At 49.1% G+C, this 21,478-nt stretch overlaps 1 protein-coding gene across 2 annotated transcripts in view; it reads right to left on the reverse strand.

Annotated features, from left to right (window-relative positions):
• PLEKHG4 (pleckstrin homology and RhoGEF domain containing G4) overlaps positions 1-21,478 on the reverse strand; it is a 64,474-nt gene that overhangs the window by 16,613 nt on the left and 26,383 nt on the right. For both annotated transcript variants that reach the window (XM_083164881.1, XM_083164880.1), the window contains exons 7-13: positions 20,824-20,910; positions 18,299-18,415; positions 18,079-18,177; positions 17,811-17,959; positions 16,040-16,178; positions 15,193-15,315; positions 14,913-15,104 (exon numbers count right to left, since the gene is read on the reverse strand). In XM_083164881.1, the coding sequence (XP_083021007.1) occupies positions 14,913-15,104; positions 15,193-15,315; positions 16,040-16,178; positions 17,811-17,959; positions 18,079-18,177; positions 18,299-18,415; positions 20,824-20,910 (906 nt within the window). The remainder of the gene's footprint in view (positions 1-14,912; positions 15,105-15,192; positions 15,316-16,039; positions 16,179-17,810; positions 17,960-18,078; positions 18,178-18,298; positions 18,416-20,823; positions 20,911-21,478) is intronic.

The following is a 21,478-nucleotide window of genomic DNA, read 5'->3' on the forward strand; positions in this document are numbered from 1 at the left end:
GTAAAATGCCTCAATTTACCCAAATCAACATAGGGAACAATGTTAAATGGGCCAGAGACTCCAAAAAACCCCCCTGACCAGTGAAATGGCCCCCCAAAAATAGTTAACGCCACCCCACGATCAACATGAACCCGAAGCGTGGCGAGCGCAGCGAGCCCGCGAGGGGTGGCGGTATGCGTCCTCCGACCTTTTCATACCCCCACTATCCACGTCGGCGTGGAGTTGAGAATAGATAGTGTGGCGAGCGCAGCGAGCCACCGAGCCCGAAGCGTGGCGAGCGCAACGCGCCCCGCGAGGGGACGCGGATACCTGTGAAGCCCGCGAAGGGACGCGTTTACCGGTGAAGGTATCCGCGTGCGCTCGCCACGCTTCGGGCTCGGTGGCTCGCCACACTATCTATTCTCAACTCCACGCCTACGTGGATAGTGGGGGTATGAAAAGGTCGGAGGACGCGTACCGCTGCGCTCGCCAGCCACGCTATCTATTCTCAACTCCACGCCGACGTGGATAGTGGGGTATGAAAAGGTCGGAGGACGCGTACCGCCGCCGCTCGCCACGCTTCGGGTTCAGGTTGATCGTGGGGTGGCGTTAACTATTTTTGGGGGGCCATTTCACTGGTCAGGGGTTTTTTGGGGGGTCTCTGGCCCATTTAACATTGTTCCCTATGTTGATTTGGTTAAATTGAGGCATTTTACATTGTTCCCTATGGGAAATCGCGGGCATCGCGTCGGTCGCATCTCATGCGATTTTTTAGCCCGCATGCGATGCGACCGACGCGATTTTTTTACCTGCGATGCCCCAGATCAAGATCGTTGTGGCCGTGCTAGGAAACAAGTACCTGTGAAGCTTAATAGACAGTGTAGAACCCTGAGTAGACATGACCAGGACCAGCAGCCAAGGCGATGATGTGACCCGGGAGCCTCAGACCCATCTAATAATACAAGATTTTTTAGTTTGGGCTCAGCCGGCCCTAGCCGGCTCCGTTCCATGACTGCTGTTTGTAGTCTTTGCCGGGTGCTGTGCGGGGTCATTCTCAGGAATCCCACCAGCACTACAGGACCTCCGTCCAGAACACTGAGTGCCTACTGTGCCAATTACAGGGTTGGGCATTGATATGCAAATATGCCAGGCTTTGATCTTTACTTAATCTGCTGGAGTATCTGCAACCCAAGCACCCCAACTATTCAGAGATCCTGGCAGACGTTCCTGTACAGACATTTACAGTATTACTGCCGCATACTCAGAGAATACAACCGTCTATGGACTCAGGTAAGTGTGCGGAGAACATAGCAAATCTTCCCAGACAGTCAGGGGATCCAACACAAGGGAGGGAAGCAGAAATATAGTAAAAGTGTGTGTGTGTGTGTGTGTGTGTGTGTGTGTGTGTGTGTGTGTGTGTGTAAGACTGAACGGGTGTGTGACAAAGCTACGAATTGTGAGCTTTTCTGACAAGCTGTGAAGTTTGATTCCCAAAAGGCATAATGTGATTCTGAGCAGAGTTAGAAATGTCCCGTTCAGTATCTTTACTCTGAGACATCCCAGTGCCATCCCCCTGATATATGTGCACAAACTGATATGTATTCATAGCGGTGCTTCCAGGAGAACAATACCGGGTGCTTTTCCTGTGGGAAACCGGAGCCTGGACTCCTGCCGTGACTTTCATATAGTCATCTTACATTCAAGGCTGCTAACGCCAGACGTCCACAGAGAGTGACGCCTGTGCCAGTCAGAGGTAACGTGTACGCCCAGAGAACAGATTTACCCCTTCCCCTGGAGTAAATAAACCACGCTGTGTAACTCAGTTACATATTCATCCCACATACAATGGCTCTTGCTACAACCACAAAAATACTACACATGTAAGGGTCCTCACTACTTCAGTTTGCAAATAGTACATATTCCCTAGTTACCCATCTGTAGTGAAACTACAAGTCCCAGGATACCCTCCCACCATCCGCTGGAGGGCCACAGGTTGACCAGGCCTGCAGACTAAAGCATAGCAATAGATATTTAACTCTAAGCAAATTGTCTTCGTACTGCTACCAACCCTTGATGTCTTCCTGTAGTGTCCTTATACTAGAACTTCTTGTTCAGCTGGAAGTCCAGAAGTCGGGAGTACATATGAACTGAACAAATTAAGAGTTCAGACTAGACCTAGAAATGTTTTCCCCCTAAATTGTTACAGAAGGGTCTGTCAGGCAATGCCATTTGCAGACAGATGTGTATAAAGTTAAATAAATATGGAAAACATGTATTACAGGGGTAAACAGCATCCAGATGCTGTGATCCTACACATCCCAGCATGCCCTGCCACAGTTTTGGCATTAGAGCATGCTGGGATATGTAGTCCCACAGCCGCTGGATTGCCACATGTTAAATACACCTGTTATTTAGACCGGAATACTCAGCGACTAGTTGGTGTGTTACATAAACAGTCACAGCAAAATGTCCACAACATCCATCAACTAATTGCAACCAGAAAAATGTTTTGCTAAGGTTCCAACACAATAACGTACTTGTATAGTTTAGAAGTGTCCAGAATTATCACAGCTTGGAGATGATACATTTGGAGAGAGATAAAGTACAAACTGTTGTAATTTTACAAACACAGCATGTAACATGGTAATTCATAGCGAACGGATTGGTCTTCTATCTCTCTCCATGTTAACCTTTGATACTTTTGGGCTCAAGTTTTATATATCTTCTAATTTCCTAAAGACAGTGGAGGGAGCCATGTTGTGGGTGGAGTCTATTTACATCCTATGACCTCATCAGGAACTAGTGACATCACTGATTCAGGAAAAAGAAAAATTCTGTATAAGGGGTTTGTCAAGGACACAAAATATTATTGTTTCACATCCGCAGGATTATAATTGTAGGAGACAAAAGCGAGCCTGTGTCCGTGATTAATAATAGTCCAGCACGCTATTCTCCACCTAATTCCAGTCATCTCTGACAGCAGCCGCTAAACACAGAGACCATTAACAGCCCGTGTCCACTCATGACCTCACTGTCCAGCTATAAATTACACATTGTCCCCGGTAACAATCGCTCACTCAGAAATGCGCCGCGTCCAATCTCTTCCCCGCACAACTGCTGGACTTCCAATGATGCACATCACAGAGTTACAGAAGCAGAGGCAGGAAGGTGCAGGGCTTAAGGATAACTTTCCTCTCCTCTAGCAATCGATGTACAGAACAATAGCTTCATTCATCAGATGTAGGAGAAAGGAGTGGTGATCGATGTATGCTATTGTCACATCTGCTCTAAGCACAGGACAGATGTATGCGCCTTCCTATTCAGCGACGGACTTAGTGGGGGGGGCAGCAGGACCTTTCTATAGGCAATGCAGAAAGAAGCTGGCAGCAGCTGCCGATTCCCTATAGCGCTAGCCAATATACAGCGACATCCCTAAGCGCTGTACAATGAAGGGGCAGCAGCGGAGGTCAAGAGAGCAGATCTATGGGGACCCATTAGACTTACATACAGCAACAAATAATGGCCAAGCAGCCAACCGGGCACACTTCTAAAGCCAGCGATCGGTCATTAAATCCTGTAAAGTACAGTTATAGAACTTTCCCAGCATGAAAGTTTGTTTTTAAACTTGAATCCTCTAAGCGTCACCTGCAATGAGGGGGCAGAGGAGATCGCCCAGTTTTTATCCCAGCAAATCAATATTTGTGCCCAGCTGTAGAAGTGGCACAAAGAATAGCTAAAGGCTTCCGCCTGCCACCTGTCCACCTTATCATCCCCGACGGCGGCGAGGACTCTGGCCATGGGACTCTTGCTTTAGTCAGCCTCACCTATAGCAACAAGTCCAGGTGTGAGGGAGTTAACGTGCACCCTGTGTTCCAGCTCAATGAGCGATGATTCAGAGATTGAGGACAGAGTGGCTGGAATTTTAATTCAGCTGAAAGGAATTAGCCAAGAGGGGTGCAGGAAAGGACAGCGGAGATCTCAGGCACTGCCAGGAACACGCACTTTATGGAATATAAAGGGGCGGTTTTGCTTTATGGGATGTGTTTAATTTTCCTGATATTATAGCACTAATAATGGGTGGCTCACACTGGTGAAGTGATAAAGTTGTGATAAAGCAGTGATAAAGTGGAAGGTGATAGAGCACCAGCCAATCAACTCCTAAATCATTTTTCAAACACTGCTGATTGGCTAGTGTGTTATCACCTTCCACTTTATCACTTTACCAGGTTTAATGCAGCTGACCCACTATGTCCTAGCTGATGTCTGATAGATAGATAGATAGATAGATAGATAGATAGATAGATAGATAGATAGATAGGATAGATTTGCCAGCTGTCTCCACGTTCGCTCTGCTTTATGTGAATGCCGTCAGGTAGAGAGGACCCATCACGTATAGGGGAGAATAGAGCTATTTTAAGCCCCAGGACACAACAAAGGCCCCTTCTTCAGCCTATGAAGGAGAACGAGTGTCCTTAGAGCAGGCCAGGACCCCTGAATGGAAGCCACAGCTGCAAACCCCACATTACCCTCTGAATACCACGCAGATTTGCCTATGAGATATCGCGGCTCGTTTATCAGTCTCCCATGTCGGCTAGGACAGAGCTGCATCTTCTTCTAAAGTTACTGCTTGGTAAAAATAAGCGCCTATTTCATCCCACTGGAGCCTTTAGTTGTTATTTCCATTGATCTTGGAATGGCAGAAGGGGGGCGCCGGTGTCACAGCCTTAAGGAATTACTAACCAGACAAGTATAATTAATAGCCCCACAGGATATACAGATATACAGATTATATATATATATATGCTGCTGTGCTCATCTCCAGATAATCAGAATAAGCATGGACATAAACAGTAGATGAGGACAAGTTATGGATCCCTGTTCCCCTGGGTCGACATATATGTGGTCGACACAAGCAAAGGCTTTAGCGTGACTATGGTTAAACCGTCAAAATATGCACATGAGGGTTTTTTTAGATTGTTTTCCTTTTTTTAAATGTTTTATAGTTTACTATCTAAGTGAACTTCGGTTGTGAATGGTAAATTGTGCCGAGCACTGTGGTAGCTCTGCAGGGTGACGCATGTGTCGACACAGATACCAAAAAAACAGTCATGTCGAACTTCACATGTGGCGATTGACAAGCATTTTATGGACTGACACCAGAGGTTCTATATATTGCAAACGAGCCAGGAAAATAACCTACCACATCCCCTCACACCTCCAGGATTGTATTACTATTACTACAGTATTTTGGTGTCAGAAGTGGGAGAAACCCAACTCCAGCTCTTTCCAGTCTCCACAGGACCTCGTAACAGGTCATATCTACTGCCAGACTTGGGGTAATTGTCACCAATTGTAAAGAAAACCTGTGGAAAGACCATTTTCCAAATAAACTGTTGACCCCAGTACGCTATTAGAACCCCAGTAAGCTACTGTACCAGTACCCTAAAAAACATTTAAAAAATAACATACAATATAAGAAGCATAGTCGAAGCTTAAAAAATGGCAACATTTCCATAGAGTTTTGTCCTTCATGTTAGATTTAGTTGCTAGGGTCCAGCATTTCCGCCCATCCAGGATCCCTCCTGCGGGTAGCTCAGATACACCTCAGAGCTCCATATTCCTGTACGAATTACAATGCAAGCGCTGGGCCGATGACTGACAGCTCTGCCGCGTATTTAATAATCCTTGACCCTAAAAACCCAGCAGCAGTCGTTCATTTGACTCCTGTCGGCGTCATGTAACTTCCAGACTAATAACAGGAGTATCTGTCAGGCTCAGGAGCTACTGATACATATGTGAAGCAGGGGATACATCCAGAAGCCAATTAGCCAAAGACCAGACATTCAGGGGTCTATGTACTACGCCTTGGACTGTGATAAAGTGTACGGTGATAAAGTACCATCCAATCAACTCCAAGCTGCCTTGTTACAGGCTGCATTTGAAAAATGTCAGGAGATGATTGGTCGGTGCTTTATCGCCATCCACTAAATCTCTCTCCAAAGCTTAGTAAATAGACCCCTTTGGTAAATGCAGAAGCTACAGTACATAACAAGTTAAGTAGAGCTAAGGGAGGCGGGACGCATAAACTATAATTGCAGAGCTGGACGCATCTGGACATGCAGCCAGCTCTGCAAGCCTAGCAACGCACCTTTGTTGTTCTGTAGAAAGGAAGCTATACTTCTACCTATATCCCTTATTAGAGGAATGGTTCTCCGTACACTAAAAATTAACTATAAGCTACTGGGAGCACACTAGAGGCATCTGGCTGTATACGGCCCCTCATACTAACAGATGGACAAGTGAATGCATCGGGGTCTCTAAAGGCTACTTGTATGCATAGAGGCCTGCTCAGTAACAGGCATGTAATTACTCCTTTCAGTGCATGCCTCTGTTTCTCTCATTAACCCCGAATAGGATTGTCCCGTCGGCCCCCCCTTCTCCTGCAAAATCCCAGCTGCAATAACACTGACCTGGGCGATCTCGGCTCTTGCTGGTAAATGTAACGCTACCAAAGTTCCTATCGCTGAATCCATTCTACGAATTTCACACAGACGCCAAACTCAAGATGAGCGCACGCAAGGAGCACAAAGAAGCGTGGCGCACCCAAACCCCTTTCAGCACGAGGGCAGCAGGAACAGTGGCACAGAACAATATTTTACACTATGCCAACATACCTGTGCTAGAGGGAAGGCAAAGACCGGCTGGCCAATGCCCAGTGAGCTTCCAGGGTGCAGAGAACAAGTGAATGAATCAATGTTCCATTTTCTTTCATAATAAATTGTTCAGAAGCCCCCCCGACCCCCTAGCCCCCCCGACCCCCTAGCCCCGCCTCCCAATACGGTGATGCATTAACCATAATGACCGGTCCCTACAACGGTGTCCCAGCACCTGCCTCTACACAACAATAGGTACCCCAGATACAAGATAAAGGAAGCAGTATTATGGAATACGGGGAAGAGGGGTCATTGTACCTGTACGTCTGCCGATCCCATTGGTGTGTCCCCAGTCTGAGCTCTGCTCCTCGCAGCCGTCTTCTCATGATCAGCAGGAGAACAGAATGACTGGCGCCCAACGCCTACCAGCACCAGCTATTCACAAGCAAATGTGAGTTAGCCGAGCAGATGGGCAGCCCCTGAACCCATTGAAAAGACTGGGGAGGGGGGATGGGCCCAGACTGAAGTGTGTGTGTCTGGGGGGAGAGAGAGGGGGGCTTCATGCCAGACAAGAGCTGGTGAAGAGCAGAAGCAGCACGTGGCTCTGACAGTATGTAGAGTGTATGTACACAGGCACTCTATGGGTTAATGGTCACTGTCATTAGGTTTGGCCCCAAAAGGTCACATCCAGGTCCAACTTCTGACCCCCAGCACTCACTCTCCGGTCTCCTGTATTATGGCATGCAACACTTTTGTGCACTTAAAGGGTTTTGTTTGCATCGGGCAAAGTGCACCTAGGAACATGCACTGCCTATAATGGCATCTGTAGGTCCATACCCGCTCTCTGCCACGTCACTGCCGGGTACATGATGGTGCTGTGCAGGGTGTACCTGGCCATTGTTACAGAGCAAAGCGAGTGTGTGTGTGTGTGGGCATATTAATATACAGTCATAAAAGCACTTGTGAAAACTGCAACGAGCCCACAGACAAAGCGCTGACGAGGGTCATTTATAGGGTGCACATGGGGAGTAGGATTCATCCATGTAAGAGCATGACAACACTCTTCTGGCCCAGCAATATCCCCCACCACCCATGAAGGGTTAATGTGAGATCAGATGCCAGGCATGGACATGTACATTCGGGGACCCTGACACAGCCTACAGATGTGCTGGTGAGTGACGCCTCCCACCGACCTGCCCTGTCCATCACATTCCAGCCCTGTGGTGCCTCCTGATGACAGCCAGCCCAGAGCCCTGGTCACCGAGGGATCCCCTGTCATCAGCTTACCAGGAGTATAGGTCCTACTGGTAGTCACACATTCCAGCTCATTTCCCAGGACAGCGCCGGTCACGCCAGGCTGCATACACCATATCAGCTCTACCATGAAGGGTGGAACCGGCTGCTACATTCCTAATGCTCAACTCTTCACTCCCCGGCTCATGTCAGCTAACACAGGCTGGAGAGCAAGTTCCTGCGGAACCAACGGTTACCAACTTAGGGAAACTCCATAACCCTATGGGGCAAGGATAGGGGGTCACCCCTGTAAGCCTGACTCCCCCCGAATATCACCAGCAGGTAGACAGATGCACATAGTAGACAGATGCACATATTTGTTCCCCTACAGCTGTTACAGAACCTGCCCAGTCCGTCACTATCCCACTGTGATAGAACTACAAGTTTCAGCACTTTCTATCAGTCTGTACACATGACAAGTGATCTGTGACCAGACATGCTGGGTTTTGTAAAGAGTTGTTCAAGCCCCAAGTTCAAATCCAAGCATATCATTATAGTCAGGGACCCCACGGCAGCGGTGTCACTACTCCTGGACCCCACATGCCAGCATTCACCCTACTCGGTGAGCCCACATCAGCGGTGTCACCACCCGGGGACCCCATGGCAGCGGTGTCGCTACCCCTGGACCCAATGGCAGCGGTGTCACTATCCCTGGACCCCACATGCCAGCATTCACCCTACTCGGGGAGCCCACATCAGCGTTGTCCCTACTCGGGGAGCCCACGTCAGCGTTGTCCCTACTCGGGGAGCCCACGTCAGCGTTGTCCCTACTCGGGGAGCCCACGTCAGCGTTGTCCTTACTCGGGGAGCCCACATCAGCTTTGTCCCTACTCGAGGAGCCCACATCAGCTTTGTCCCTACTCGAGGAGCCCACATCAGCATTGTTCCTACTCGGGGAGACAACATCAGCGTTGTCCCTACTCGGGGAGCCTACGTCAGCGTTGTCCCTACTCGGGGAGCCAACATCAGCGTTGTCCTTACTCGGGGAGCCCACATCAGCGTTGTCCCTACTCGGGGAGCCCACATCAGCGTTGTCCCTACTCGGGGAGCCTACGTCAGCGTTGTCCCTACTCGGGGAGCCAACATCAGCGTTGTCCTTACTCGGGGAGCCCACATCAGCGTTGTCCCTACTCGGGGAGCCCACATCAGCGTTGTCCCTACTCGGGGAGCCCACATCAGCGTTGTCCCTACTCGGGGAGCCCACATCAGCATTGTTCCTACTCGGGGAGCCCAGATAAGCGTTGTCCCTACTCGGGGAGCCCACATCAGCGTTGTCCCTACTCGGGGAGCCCACATCAGCGTTGTCCCTACTCGGGGAGCCCACATCAGCGTTGTCCCTACTCGGGGAGCCCACATCAGCGTTGTCCCTACTCGGGGAGCCCACATCAGCGTTGTCCCTACTCGGGGAGCCAACATCAGCGTTGTCCCTACTCGGGGAGCCAACATCAGCGTTGTCCCCACTCGGGGAGCCCACATCAGCGTTGTCCCCACTCGGGGAGCCCACATCAGCGTTGTCCCCACTCGGGGAGCCCACATCAGCGTTGTCCCTACTTGGGGAGCCCACATCAGCGTTGTCCCTACTCGGGGAGCCCATATCAGCGTTGTCCCTACTCGGGGAGACCACATCAGCGTTGTCCCTACTGGGGGAGCCCACACCAGCGTTGTCCCTACTGGGGGAGCCCACATCAGCGTTGTCCCTACTGGGGGAGCCCACATTAGCGTTGTCCCTACTCGGGGAGCCCACATCAGCGTTGTCCCTACTCGGGGAGCCCACATCAGCGTTGTCCCTACTCAGGGACCCCACATCAGCATTGTCAATACTCATGAGAAAGGTCGACATACATGGGGTTGATCGTCAAAAGGCTATAGCAGTATACAGCAGCCCTGAGATACCATGATGCACAATGCTATTTATGCAGCAATAGATTACTCCACCTGTAAGGGGAGAAATCAGAGAGGCTGAAGCTACAGCAGACACTCAGGGACAATGTTCAGGAATAAGGTTGATGTTTTTCAACTGCGGTTCCTAAAAAGTTGCGAACCACGGTGTCAGTCATGTAATGCTGCAGCAGTGTGCAACTCTGAATACCCTTACTCCGGTACTTCATATCCCAGTGACCATAGATCATGGTCTTGGAGGATGCACACAGCTGTGGTACTGTGAAACAGAGCAGAGACCATGAGAATCAATCTGCACTCGCTGCAGTTCCACCTGTGGCCACCAGGGGGCAGGGGTGAACCCCCAAGTGGGAAATCCAGGCCAAACTGTGGTTTTCCTGATTTCTCGCACACAGGCTTTGGTGCTGAAAACTTCCATCGCCATCATCACGGCCCGGTTAACGAACCGGGACAGGGGAGGATGATTTGTAGACAGGCAGATAAAAGTTGCACTAAATGAGGCACCAGCAAAATATGGCCCAGGGAGGGTTACATAGGAAAAAGAAAGCAAATCTGAGTCACAAGACTGGAACCCTGACCGCAACATCTGGAGTCATTTATTTATTACAAAAAGTGCAATATTGGAGTAAGTCCCTGCCATGTACCATGTGTATCTGGCTTACATTCTACCCTGCAGAATACCACATCATATTAGCTTTCCTCTGCGGGTAGTCCCTTAGATGTTGTTAGACTATAAATCCCAGCATGCCTCACCATCCCCTGTTGAAAACTGCTGTTTACTACAAACCAACCCCGTCCATCCGTCCCCTATAAGGATCCATTATATTGAAAACTGTAGTACTCAATTTGAAAATGACTTTTCATAGTAAAAGGCATTCCTAACAGGGGTACTCCCACCATTAGGAAATGACTGCCTTTCATACTCTGCCCACTAGATGGCTCCACTAACAACTACAATTTTTATCGATATCACCTCAACATTCAGTTGGCGTCAGGCCACAAATGGCAGTGTAATCTCCATGCTGGCTATTATAGGGGTATAGACATCTGTATTGAATCATATTTCACCCTACCTGGGCTTCCATACAGATCCACTGTAATCTATTTAACAGATTAAGTCTACCGTCTTAAACGGCCTACACACAGAGAGATTTTGCTGAGCGATTTGTCAGCACTATATGCTGAGCAATCTGTCAGGGAGTGTTCTCCGGTGAAAACACTAACCCTGAACAGCGATGTAAGTAGATTTATCCAGGATGGTGGATATTTATCACCAGGCGATAGCGACACACGGGGCCGCGCATCACTATCACTCCTACACAATTAGGGATATAGAGGCATTTTCTAAGCAGCCATCTAGTCAGATCGCTTAGAAAATGCCCTGAAATCACCCCGTGTAGCGTAGTGTTCATTCTAGCACCCGCCATCTTTGAAAACCCTTGCAGTTCCTGTTCCCTGCCTGGGGTGTCGCTGTCTGCTGTGGTTTTTCTAGCACAGGTCTGGTTTGCATATCAGTGTTGATATACAGACCACACTGCGCTAGAAGCACTACAGCAGACAGGCAGGCAAGAGGAACTGCATGGGTTTTCAAAGATGGCGGGTGCTAGAATGAACACTATAGCGGGCCCGCAATTAATATCCAGCATGCTGGATAACTCTAGTTACATTGCCGTTCAGGGTTCTCACCGGAGAACACTGTCCCTGACAGATTGCTCAGCACACAGTGCTGACACATCCCTGTGTGCTGAGCAATCTGAGTGATCGAGCAAAATCTCCCCGTGTCAAGGCCCCTTAGGAGGCTGGGGGATAAATGTATACCCCTTTCACATCGCGACAATAACTTCTAGTTTGCTCTGTGTTTACAAAGACAATTGTTAGTAAATCCTGGTGATGTATTCTTTTCTATGGAAAGTACTTGTGGTCTGTGGTGCATTGAATATCATTTGCGTGTTTTCCACATAGAATCATGGTTTTATACCCTTGTTTGGCTTCAGTAAATCCCAGAGCTTCAAAAACAGCATTCACTGGCACGGGAAAAATTGGGAATATTCAATATTATGAAACAAAAAATGACGATCATGGGTCAGAGAATGCCAAGTGCTACACGTGGAGGAAGGAATTGCGAACGGACCACGCAGATATCTGCATGTGGCGTAGAAAAATCCGGCAACTGCATACATGCCAGACATGTGGCGGGTGCTAGCCTAGTTATTAATAATGACAGAGCAGAGGGCAGGAACTTCCACATGCGTAATACCATCTGCGGGCATATACTGGCATTGACAAGAAGTTACAGTACAATTTAAGACAAGTACATGGTAAATAAGGATAGTTGCAACTATTAGGGTGGCAGAGAGATATCTCTTATATATTTGGCTACATCTGTCACTCAAAGTGTGTGAGTGCGTGTATAACAGGAGGGACACATTGCTCTGTTAACTGGACTTCTCCCTTAATTAATGATCCCCCCCCCCCCGCAATTCACGGCACCCCCGCGCCCCCCCCCCCTCCCGCGATTCGCGGCAACCCTCCCCATGGCTATGGTCGACAATGAAAAAGGTTGACATGAGATTTTGAGATTTATTTTTCATTTTTTGAATGTTCTCATATTCATTCTCATGTGTCGACATGGACACCAATGAAATGCCACACTTATGTCAACATTTACATGTGTTGACCTTTCTGTGTTGATTTTTTCTTGTGGTGATTCGCGCCCCCCCCCCACGACCCCTCCCGCGATTCACGGCACCCCCCCTGCGACCACCCCCTCCCGTGATTCGCGGCACCACCCCACCCTGTGACCCCCCCCCCTCCCGCGATTCGCCGCCAACCCCCCCTCCCAAGTTTCGTGGCAACCCCCGCGACCCACCACTCCCGCGATTCGCCGCAACCCCCGCGCCCTCCCTCCTGCGATTCGCCGCAACCCCCCTGCCCCCGCGACCCCCCCCTCCTGCAATTCGCTGCAACCCCCCCGTGCCCCCCCTCCAGCGATTCGCGGCACCCACCGTCCAACCCCCGCTACCCCCCCTCCCGCAATTCACGGCACCCCCCGCGACCCCCCCTCCCGCAATTCGCAAACCCCCCTTGCGCGATTCACGCCCCACTCCTGCGCTTTGCGGACCCCCGCCCCCTTCCGAGATTCACCGACACCCCCCCTCCCGCAATTCTGCCCCCTCCCTCGATTCACGGCACCCCCCGCGCCCCTCCCACAATTCACAGCACCCCTGCTCCCCTCTTTAGTCCCCCGTATGCCCACACACCCCTATCACTACCCAGCTTCCTGCTCTCCTGAACCATAACTTCCACCACTGGGGAGTCGCTGACGCTGTGTTGCCCACATACCCCTATCATGCCTCATAGCCCAGCCTCCTGCTCTCATGCACCCTAACTCCCACCCAGTAGGAGGAGACACTGACTCAGGGCCACCGTCCTGTACTCCTGTACTGCCACGCTGGATCCTCACCCACTGGCAGGAGCTGCACTGTGTCTCCCACCCTCCTCTTTAGTCTCCCTTATGCCCACACACCCCTATCACTACCCAGCCTCCTGTTTTCCTGTGTTGTGACCTCCGCCAGTGGGGAGCCGATGACTCAAAAACACCCTACTATACTATTGCACACACACACACACACACACACACACAAATGTCACTGTACCATCCACACTATCAATGTACATCTTACTCTGTAACTGCTTTTTAATTAAACAAAACAATACACACCCCCTTCCAAATCATATGCTCTCTATTTAACACATTTTACCTATAACTTAAGTTGCAATACAGGCATTTTTCATACAATTCTAACCATATTTCTCACAATACAAACGTTCACAAATTAAGGGGGAGCAGCCCCTTACGACGGTGTGAAGAGCGCCCGTAGGGCGCGATGAATCACCTAATATATATATATATATATATATGATTGCCATCCTCATTACAAGAAAGAACCAGCACTGGACCACAGGATGAAATGAAAAAATCTCTTTAGTGAAGCAATATTGTATAGGATTGTAGCATCATAATCCAAGCTTCCAGAAATACAATTCCAGCCACTGACACGGTTATTACACAGCTCCAAATGTGACAATTGCATGGGACCAACAGGCTTCCCCACCCTCAGGCATACACATTGAATACGTTACTGTGACCGGATCTCAGTAGCAGTCTGTCAGTAGGTCCCTTACGACGGTGTGAAGAGCGCCCGTAGGGCGCGATGAATCACCTAATATATATATATATATATATATATATATATATATATATATTTCAAGAAAAGCATGAGGAGAGAGGGCCCTGCTTGTGAGAGCTTACATTCCAAAGGGGAGGGGCAGACAGGGGTGACACAGAAGGGGCAGAAGTGTGCACAAACAGAGGTTTGGGGCAGTACGGCATCTGATTGCCGCACTGCCCCATTTATGGCTCTGTCCAAAGATTATTTTACTTTAAAGACGAGCTAAAATAATTACAGGAATCAGAGCGTGTTGCTGCTTTTCTGTTACTTTGGGACAAGCCAAGGACAGTAAAAGGCTTGTGGACATAACTTCTCCGTAAGCTTATTACAGTATATCTACAGAGAAAAAATTATGTCATTCAGACAAATGCCGTAAAAATACTTCCGGCTACAGATACGGAACTAAATAAAACTGCCGTTAATGGATAATCTGGAAGCCAAGGGAGACGTGAACACACCAAACTTCTTTCCACGTGAGTAGGTGGGTGGCCAGGCTCATTCACCGGGAATGTGGGAGCCGCAGCGGGGGAGGGAGACAAGGAGGGGGAACGTTATTGGCGCAGGTTATATGGGTGTACAATTATTAATCAGTGCTCGTTGGGAGATAAAGAACACTGTAAGAGCATTCTGTCTACATTCTGTAATAGCCAGCATTATCACACACCAGCAAGGAGTACTGGCATCAGCCCCACCCTAGGAATTCTGGGTCACTCCGTACTTGCATCTGCCTCTCTAGCAAGGATATCATTGGAGACACAGAAACATAATATAACATAGATGTTTGCAATCACACAGAGGATGAAGCCAGGTGCAGAATATTGTTGTAACGGAACAACTGATAACTCGTCCCACTGACCTTGTCGAAAAACTGATAGAGCCGGACAGTCTTCCCCAGCCTGTTCCGACACTCCTCGAGCCTCCTGGAGAAATCTCCCACCTTCTCCTTACACCGCTGTATCTTCAGCGCGCACTTCTGCACCTCAGGGGACGAGAGGTCCTGCCATTTGTCCATGGACTGTAGCATCTCCCGTCCGCGTCTGCAGTACTCCTAGAAGAGACCCAGAACGACGCATTATAAAACATACCCTTCTCCGTATATATGACCAAAATGGAGGTCATCCACGCCCGCCACTTACACATGCCACGCCGTCAAACTCCTCAAAGTGTTTCTGCGTTTGTAAAAGGATCTCCAAGGAATCCTCTAGGACGCTACACTCGCCAAGTAACCGCTCACCAACATTCTCTATCCAGCAGCTGACCTATGGGAAATAACAGAGCACGCGGAACACGGAATTATAAGACACTCTGATAAATCTGTCATACACTGAACAGAAAACAACGGTCATATAACAGTCCGGTCTCTGTAGAGTCAAGTGTCACCTAGGCAGAACCTTGTTATACGGCAATTCCATGAAACGTAACATGCGCACACAGAACGTCTGTTAGGAGGGTGGGCATATTCCCCCCTAATCTCCCAGCATTTAAGCATGTGAAACTGTGCTCAAATAAACTCCATCGGACACAACCATTTTGGGGTGAAACTCCACCCAGTATCTAGTTAAACCACACCGTTTTTTTGCCTACAATTTGCGACTCTCGCACAAAAATAAAAATAGGTGGAACGTATGGTTTTACTAGAATTTACGGTTTAAAAAAAATAATGACTGTTTATGATACTAGATTGTCTGCCTAATCTGCCTCTTCTCTCCTATTTGTAGATCATGCCACTAACCTCGGAAATTTAGTGTCCGATTCTGACCAATTTGTTATGGGCCGAATTGTGACATAAAACAGATTTGGTGACAAATTACTGAATAAGGAAATGTTGGACGCTGGTGACGGTTACACTGAAGAATCATACACACTTATAATACCGGCACCATCCAGATGTTACACAGCAGATTTGAATGAGTTACAGAACCTTTTTTCCACTGCACCACCTACTCTCACTGGCCTGTGCTCCGTTACCGACTGTGTCCTCACCTCCTGAAACCGCTCTTCAAATGCCTCAATCTCCGTCACCATCTCCAAGTCCTGAATTCGCTTGTTGGATAACCTCACCAGGCTGTGCACCCCTTCATCCACCCGGTTATACAGTTCCGCCACCATGTCCACCGCTTCCCTAACACAAGATGCAGAGGGGACACGTAGGTACATGAGGATGGATACAGGGCCGTACAATGACACATTTATGGTGAATTACTCACAATGCCTAAGGCGGAATCTGTAGAGACACTGATGCATGGGACGAACGGATCCCGAAAGCAGGACACAAACCTACTTGTTGTCCATTAAGTGGAGCCTGAATCCTGCCAGGCTCTGCCCTAAAGACGTTTAGTATTGTCTCTGGTATGTGTACAGAGTAATAACAAGCCATTACTATACCCCATGTCTAGACTGGGACCATAGTGCAATCGCTTGTGTGATGTTATGCACAAATGCAGCAGTTTGTGGGAGTGCTGGAATGTGCTTGCTGAGTTATTCCGTGTTACACACGGTGCGATTCAGGGTCACTATCTATTCCATGTGGACTATAAAGTGACGATGAATCGCGCAGTGTTAGCAGCATTCCATCCAGATTCGATCCCGATGCACAGCCCCATGGAATAGGGTTTTTCAAGCAGAAACAGACTGTGCAGGCAAGCCTAAGTTCTGCTTCGATCTGCCAGATGCAGATGCACAATACAGCATGGCTGGGGAAGGGGGAGGAGGGATGGACGGATGGCAGGGAGGGATGGCGGAGTGGGGCCCCCCTCCCCGCACCGTCCCTCCCTGCTGGGTCCCAGTGACCATCAATATCGTATCGATATCAGCAGCCGCCTCAGCGTACCGTGTACGCACACCTTAAGGTTGCACCATTTGATGGAGGTAAATCTCTGCAACTTCTGATGGGAGGAAATTAACGTTTACACCGAAATAATGTTTATTCTGAAGGCTATTATGATTATTATATCCTATATTCAGCAGTGAGCCTCCATTTACATACTCTCTCACTCTGAATACTGACGGCAGGTGCATGTATAATGGACATCAGTGCGGTTGGCATTCCCATGTGTGTTGGGGGGGCTGCAAGGAGGTGTGGAGGGTGTTAAGCGCATGGAGGTACTCTGGGCTGCAGGGATCAGCGTCACCGGCCGCCTCACATTCCCCTGCAGTAGCCGTCTGTTATACAGGAGAGGGTTTGGTGCCAGATGAAAGGGATGGACGGGAAAGACTTTCCACAATTCCAACAGCTTCAATTGAATTCCAAACATGGGACGGTTACCAGGGAGGGGGGGAATTGGAAAAACGATGACCAGGCCAAAGCGTTTCTGGCAGATAACCCCGACTTCCGCCAACACCTTCATTATCTGCTGCAGCGGCCAGATCCCAACCCAACGTTAACCCTTCCACCACCCGCTCAGATCTTTCCAATCCATTTTAGGTCTCATGTATATATAAAGTGTTTATATTCTGTTCTCACGGATATAATAATGGCTTGAGGTGGACAGTCCACTAACACAAGGTAAATAAGGGTGACCAGTAGACCAGTTAGCTGCAGTGTTGCTCTCCGTAATACAATGGAGGTCCATGGAAAGCAGAATAGGGCAAGGTCTATACTGTAACTAGTGCCAATGGGTACGAGCCCTAAGGAGGGGTCAGGAAAGCAGAAAATACCCACCTACTCAGAACCGCACAGTTCCATCTTGTACACAGCTCCATCTGAGGCACATGGAGGCATTTACATTAAGACAGAAAGGCGTCCAAAGTGTACCTGTAATCCTCCGTGAGCATCACACAGGACTCCTCCTTCCTCAGTCTGGCCAGGACAGCGCCCCCTTCTGTCTGCAGCTTCACCAGCCTCGTGTCCTCCAGGACCGCCCTCATCAACTCTCCGAACCTGTTTAGCTGCAGTCTGGCCTCCTGCAAGAGAGAAGAGACACCGGACTCTGAACAGGTCTACACATTATTCCACTGAGACCAGGGGGGACAGGTTCAGCAAGCATTCTGGTCAGTATAAAGAAGTGTACTTGTATCCTCACCTCGGCCTTCTCTGGTATGGCACTGCTGTGCATGTTATGGATAGCGTTCTGCAGAAAGATGCAGGCATCGCAGCAGCTGTCCTGCAAGTTCTCCAACTTCTGCAACACAAAAAATAGGGATTTCTGTATACAGGCCGCCCATCAGCTATTCGCTGAACGGCTGACACACTATATCCTGGGTTCTAGCATTTGGCTCACAGCAGAGCGTTACCCTGCTTACCGTTCGGAACGCCAGCCAGTCCTGGTGACAGTACGGAAACGTCCCGTACAGGGTAGGCGGGAGTTGTGAGGCCTCGATGTGTTTGTGCAGAGACTTTGTCGATGTCAGAATTTCGAACTGCAGAGAAAAATACGATCAGAGACCAAAAACACATTTCATAGGAGGCAAAGGTAAAGGTTAAACAATGGTACTGGAACACTGATAGATGCCCATTATAGCAATTATACGTTACTGTTATGGGGTCTACACATGGGGCGACTGTCCTGAGGGATATGAGAGATGCTAGATTGCTCAGCACAAAGCGATGTGAGAACACGGGTATTAGTAGATTTATCCTGCATGCTGGGTCTTAATTAATTAATTTATTTTATTTGATTTATTAACAGTTTCTTATATAGCACACACATATTCCGCAGCGCTTTACAGAGAATATTTGAACATTCACATCAGTCCCTGCCCCAGTGGAGCTTACAATCTATATTCCCTACCACATGTACACGCGCACACATAGACATTCTAGGGTTCATTTGGTGGGAGACAATTAGCCTACCAGTATATTTTTTGGGATTGTGGGAGGAAACCGGAGTACCCGGAGGAAACCCACACAAGTACGGGGAGAATATACAAACTCCGCACAGTTGGAGCCATCCGTACTGCCCTAAATTGCTATCAATATGGCTCCTACACACAGAGCAATTTAGTAGATCTAGTCAGATTGCTTAGAAAATGGTCTGAAATCACCCCATTGTACCTTATGTCATTAAGCAATAATGATTATCTGGACTATTAGCGCACAGAAGGAGGAGCGGCACTACTGGTGGTATCTCTGAGGACATCAATAATCACCTGTAACTACACAGGGCTGCAGAACATCGCGGTGCAATCAAAACAAGATTCCTATTCATGAGAATGTGATCATTAAAACATCTGAAGCAAAACACAGACAAACTCCAAATCCACTTCACAGGCGCCAGATCTTTTCTTAACAAGCACCAAGCGCCTATAAATAAAGGTTTTAGAGTCCTCTGTGTATATGAATCATCAGTTCTGGGACTTAACTTTCATGGGTCACAGGTCACAGACCAACATTGTTCTGTCTTATATTGTCCTAATGAACCAAGAACAGGATTTGTTTATCAAAGCCTCTAAATTAGCTGGTGTGGAAGCTGCAGGCTGTCAGAGGCTCGTCAGCGGACCTTTGTGGAAGGTGGACGGAGAGGAAAAGGTCAGGCTGAGAGTTATGCTAAGTCTGACCCTGGCGCTGCCCCAGGGGAGCGGACAGGGGGGACAGACGCACTTCTGTTGGGGATTCCATATGCTTTGTCATAATTAAGTCAGACATTAAGGATGGAGAGATTCGATTTCAAGACAATTAAGGAGAACCCTTACATAAACGATCCTGAGGAAAGCATCAAAGCTCATTACACTTACATCACAACAGTGTGCGTGCATGTGTGCAGGGCCGGCGCCCCCACTAGGCAGCTTTAGGCATTTGCCTAGGGCGCCGACCACTGGAGGGTGGCGGTTGGGAGCAGTCCCTCCCCCCCCCTGGATGGAGGCAAGCAACTCCCCCCCCCCCCCCCCCACTTGGCGCCCGATCCTGCATCAAACCCCCCCCCCCCCCCCAACCGAGTGTCTTGTCTGCTGCTAAAGCATCAAACCCACCCTATGCAGTTACTTGGCGGCCTGGAGCACGGTGGCCCGCGCAGTGTCACCCAGCACACACACCCCTGCCGAGTGACTTGGCTGCCGCATCAAAACCGCACCCCCCCATGGAGTGACGCGTCGGCCGCATCGAACGCCCCGTGGAGTGGGTGAGTGGTGCCTTGCACCGGCCCTGCGTGTGTGTGTGTGTACCGATATTAAACTGTGCTGCCCAAGTCCTTATACAATTGAATACTAGAACATATTGGATAACAAGTTTATCAGCTGACATCTGACAGCAGTCGTGTTCATTGTAGCACCCTGCATATTCCAAAACCCCTGCAGTTTCTCTTCTTTCCCTACCTGGGGTGCTGCTGACTGCTGTGGTGCTTCTAGCAAAGTGTGGTCTGTATTTCAGCACTGAAATGCAGACTAGACCTGTGCTACAAGCACCATTCCAGAGAGCGACACCCCAGGCAGGGAAGCGGAACTGCACCGGTTTAGAAATAGGCAGTGTACTAGAATGAATACTATGCAGACATGCCCGGACCGTTTGTGGGGTGTGACATACAGCCGCTGGGACCCAAAAAGATAACGGATGGTTTCGCAGTGAGGGGACAATGTGATTGCAAAACTGGAAGGCATGCTACTGACGGGAGTTGTAGTGTTGCGATTATTTGCAAAACTACAATCCAACCCGAATCAGGCCAAGACTGATCTCTTATAAGTGTCCATAATAATAAAAAATCTTTATAAGTAAGAGCAAAATCAAATCAAAGTGGCTTTAAAACTATAAACAGAAATGTAATGGTTACAGGATGCCGGATTAGGGAATTGGCGATGGCGTTACGCAGTGAGACCCCGGTGCGGACAGACGTTACCTGCATTCCCTGGGGCCTCTCCAGTGACAGGACGAGATCCTTCTCTGCCAGCAGTAACACCCCGTGGATACAGCTAGGCACAGCAGCCTGGAATAGGAGAACGTGGGATGGAAGAGGTTAAAACACATGGACACATGAGGATTCAGCTTTCTGTATCGTATATGCCGTCCCTGTGAGCACATCCGCTGGCCTAACCTGTAATCGATAGCGGCGTGAGAGGACAACACGGGTATTGCTTTTGTTATAAATATAAGGAGGCGACAGCATTGTAATGTCAGCAGCTGTGATAGGGGAACCTGCTTTGTGTGGGGTGGACCCAATTTGTGTAATGTGAGTGGCTTTTGTGATAGCTGGATCCTGCCTTGTTCGGTGGGAGGGCCCTGATTTGATGGGGGTGGCCTGTGTGATAGGGGGACCCTGCTTTGGTGGGGGGGGGGGGGGGGGCGTGGACTCTGATTTCAGTAATGGGGGGAGCTGGCTTGCTTGATAGGCGTACTACTGCCCCCTGCTTTCTTTGGTATTGGGATCAAAATTTTTATAAGGGGGGGGGGGGGGGCTGGCTCATGTGATAGGGGGACCCTGCTTTGTTTGGTGGGAGGACCCTGATTTGTGTAATGGGGGGGGGCTGGCTCGTGTAATAGGGGGACCCTGGTTT

The sequence above is a fragment of the Crinia signifera genome, chromosome 11 (genome assembly GCF_055691185.1).
Source record: "Crinia signifera chromosome 11, ASM5569118v1, whole genome shotgun sequence".
NCBI classification, from domain to species: domain Eukaryota; kingdom Metazoa; phylum Chordata; class Amphibia; order Anura; family Myobatrachidae; genus Crinia; species Crinia signifera.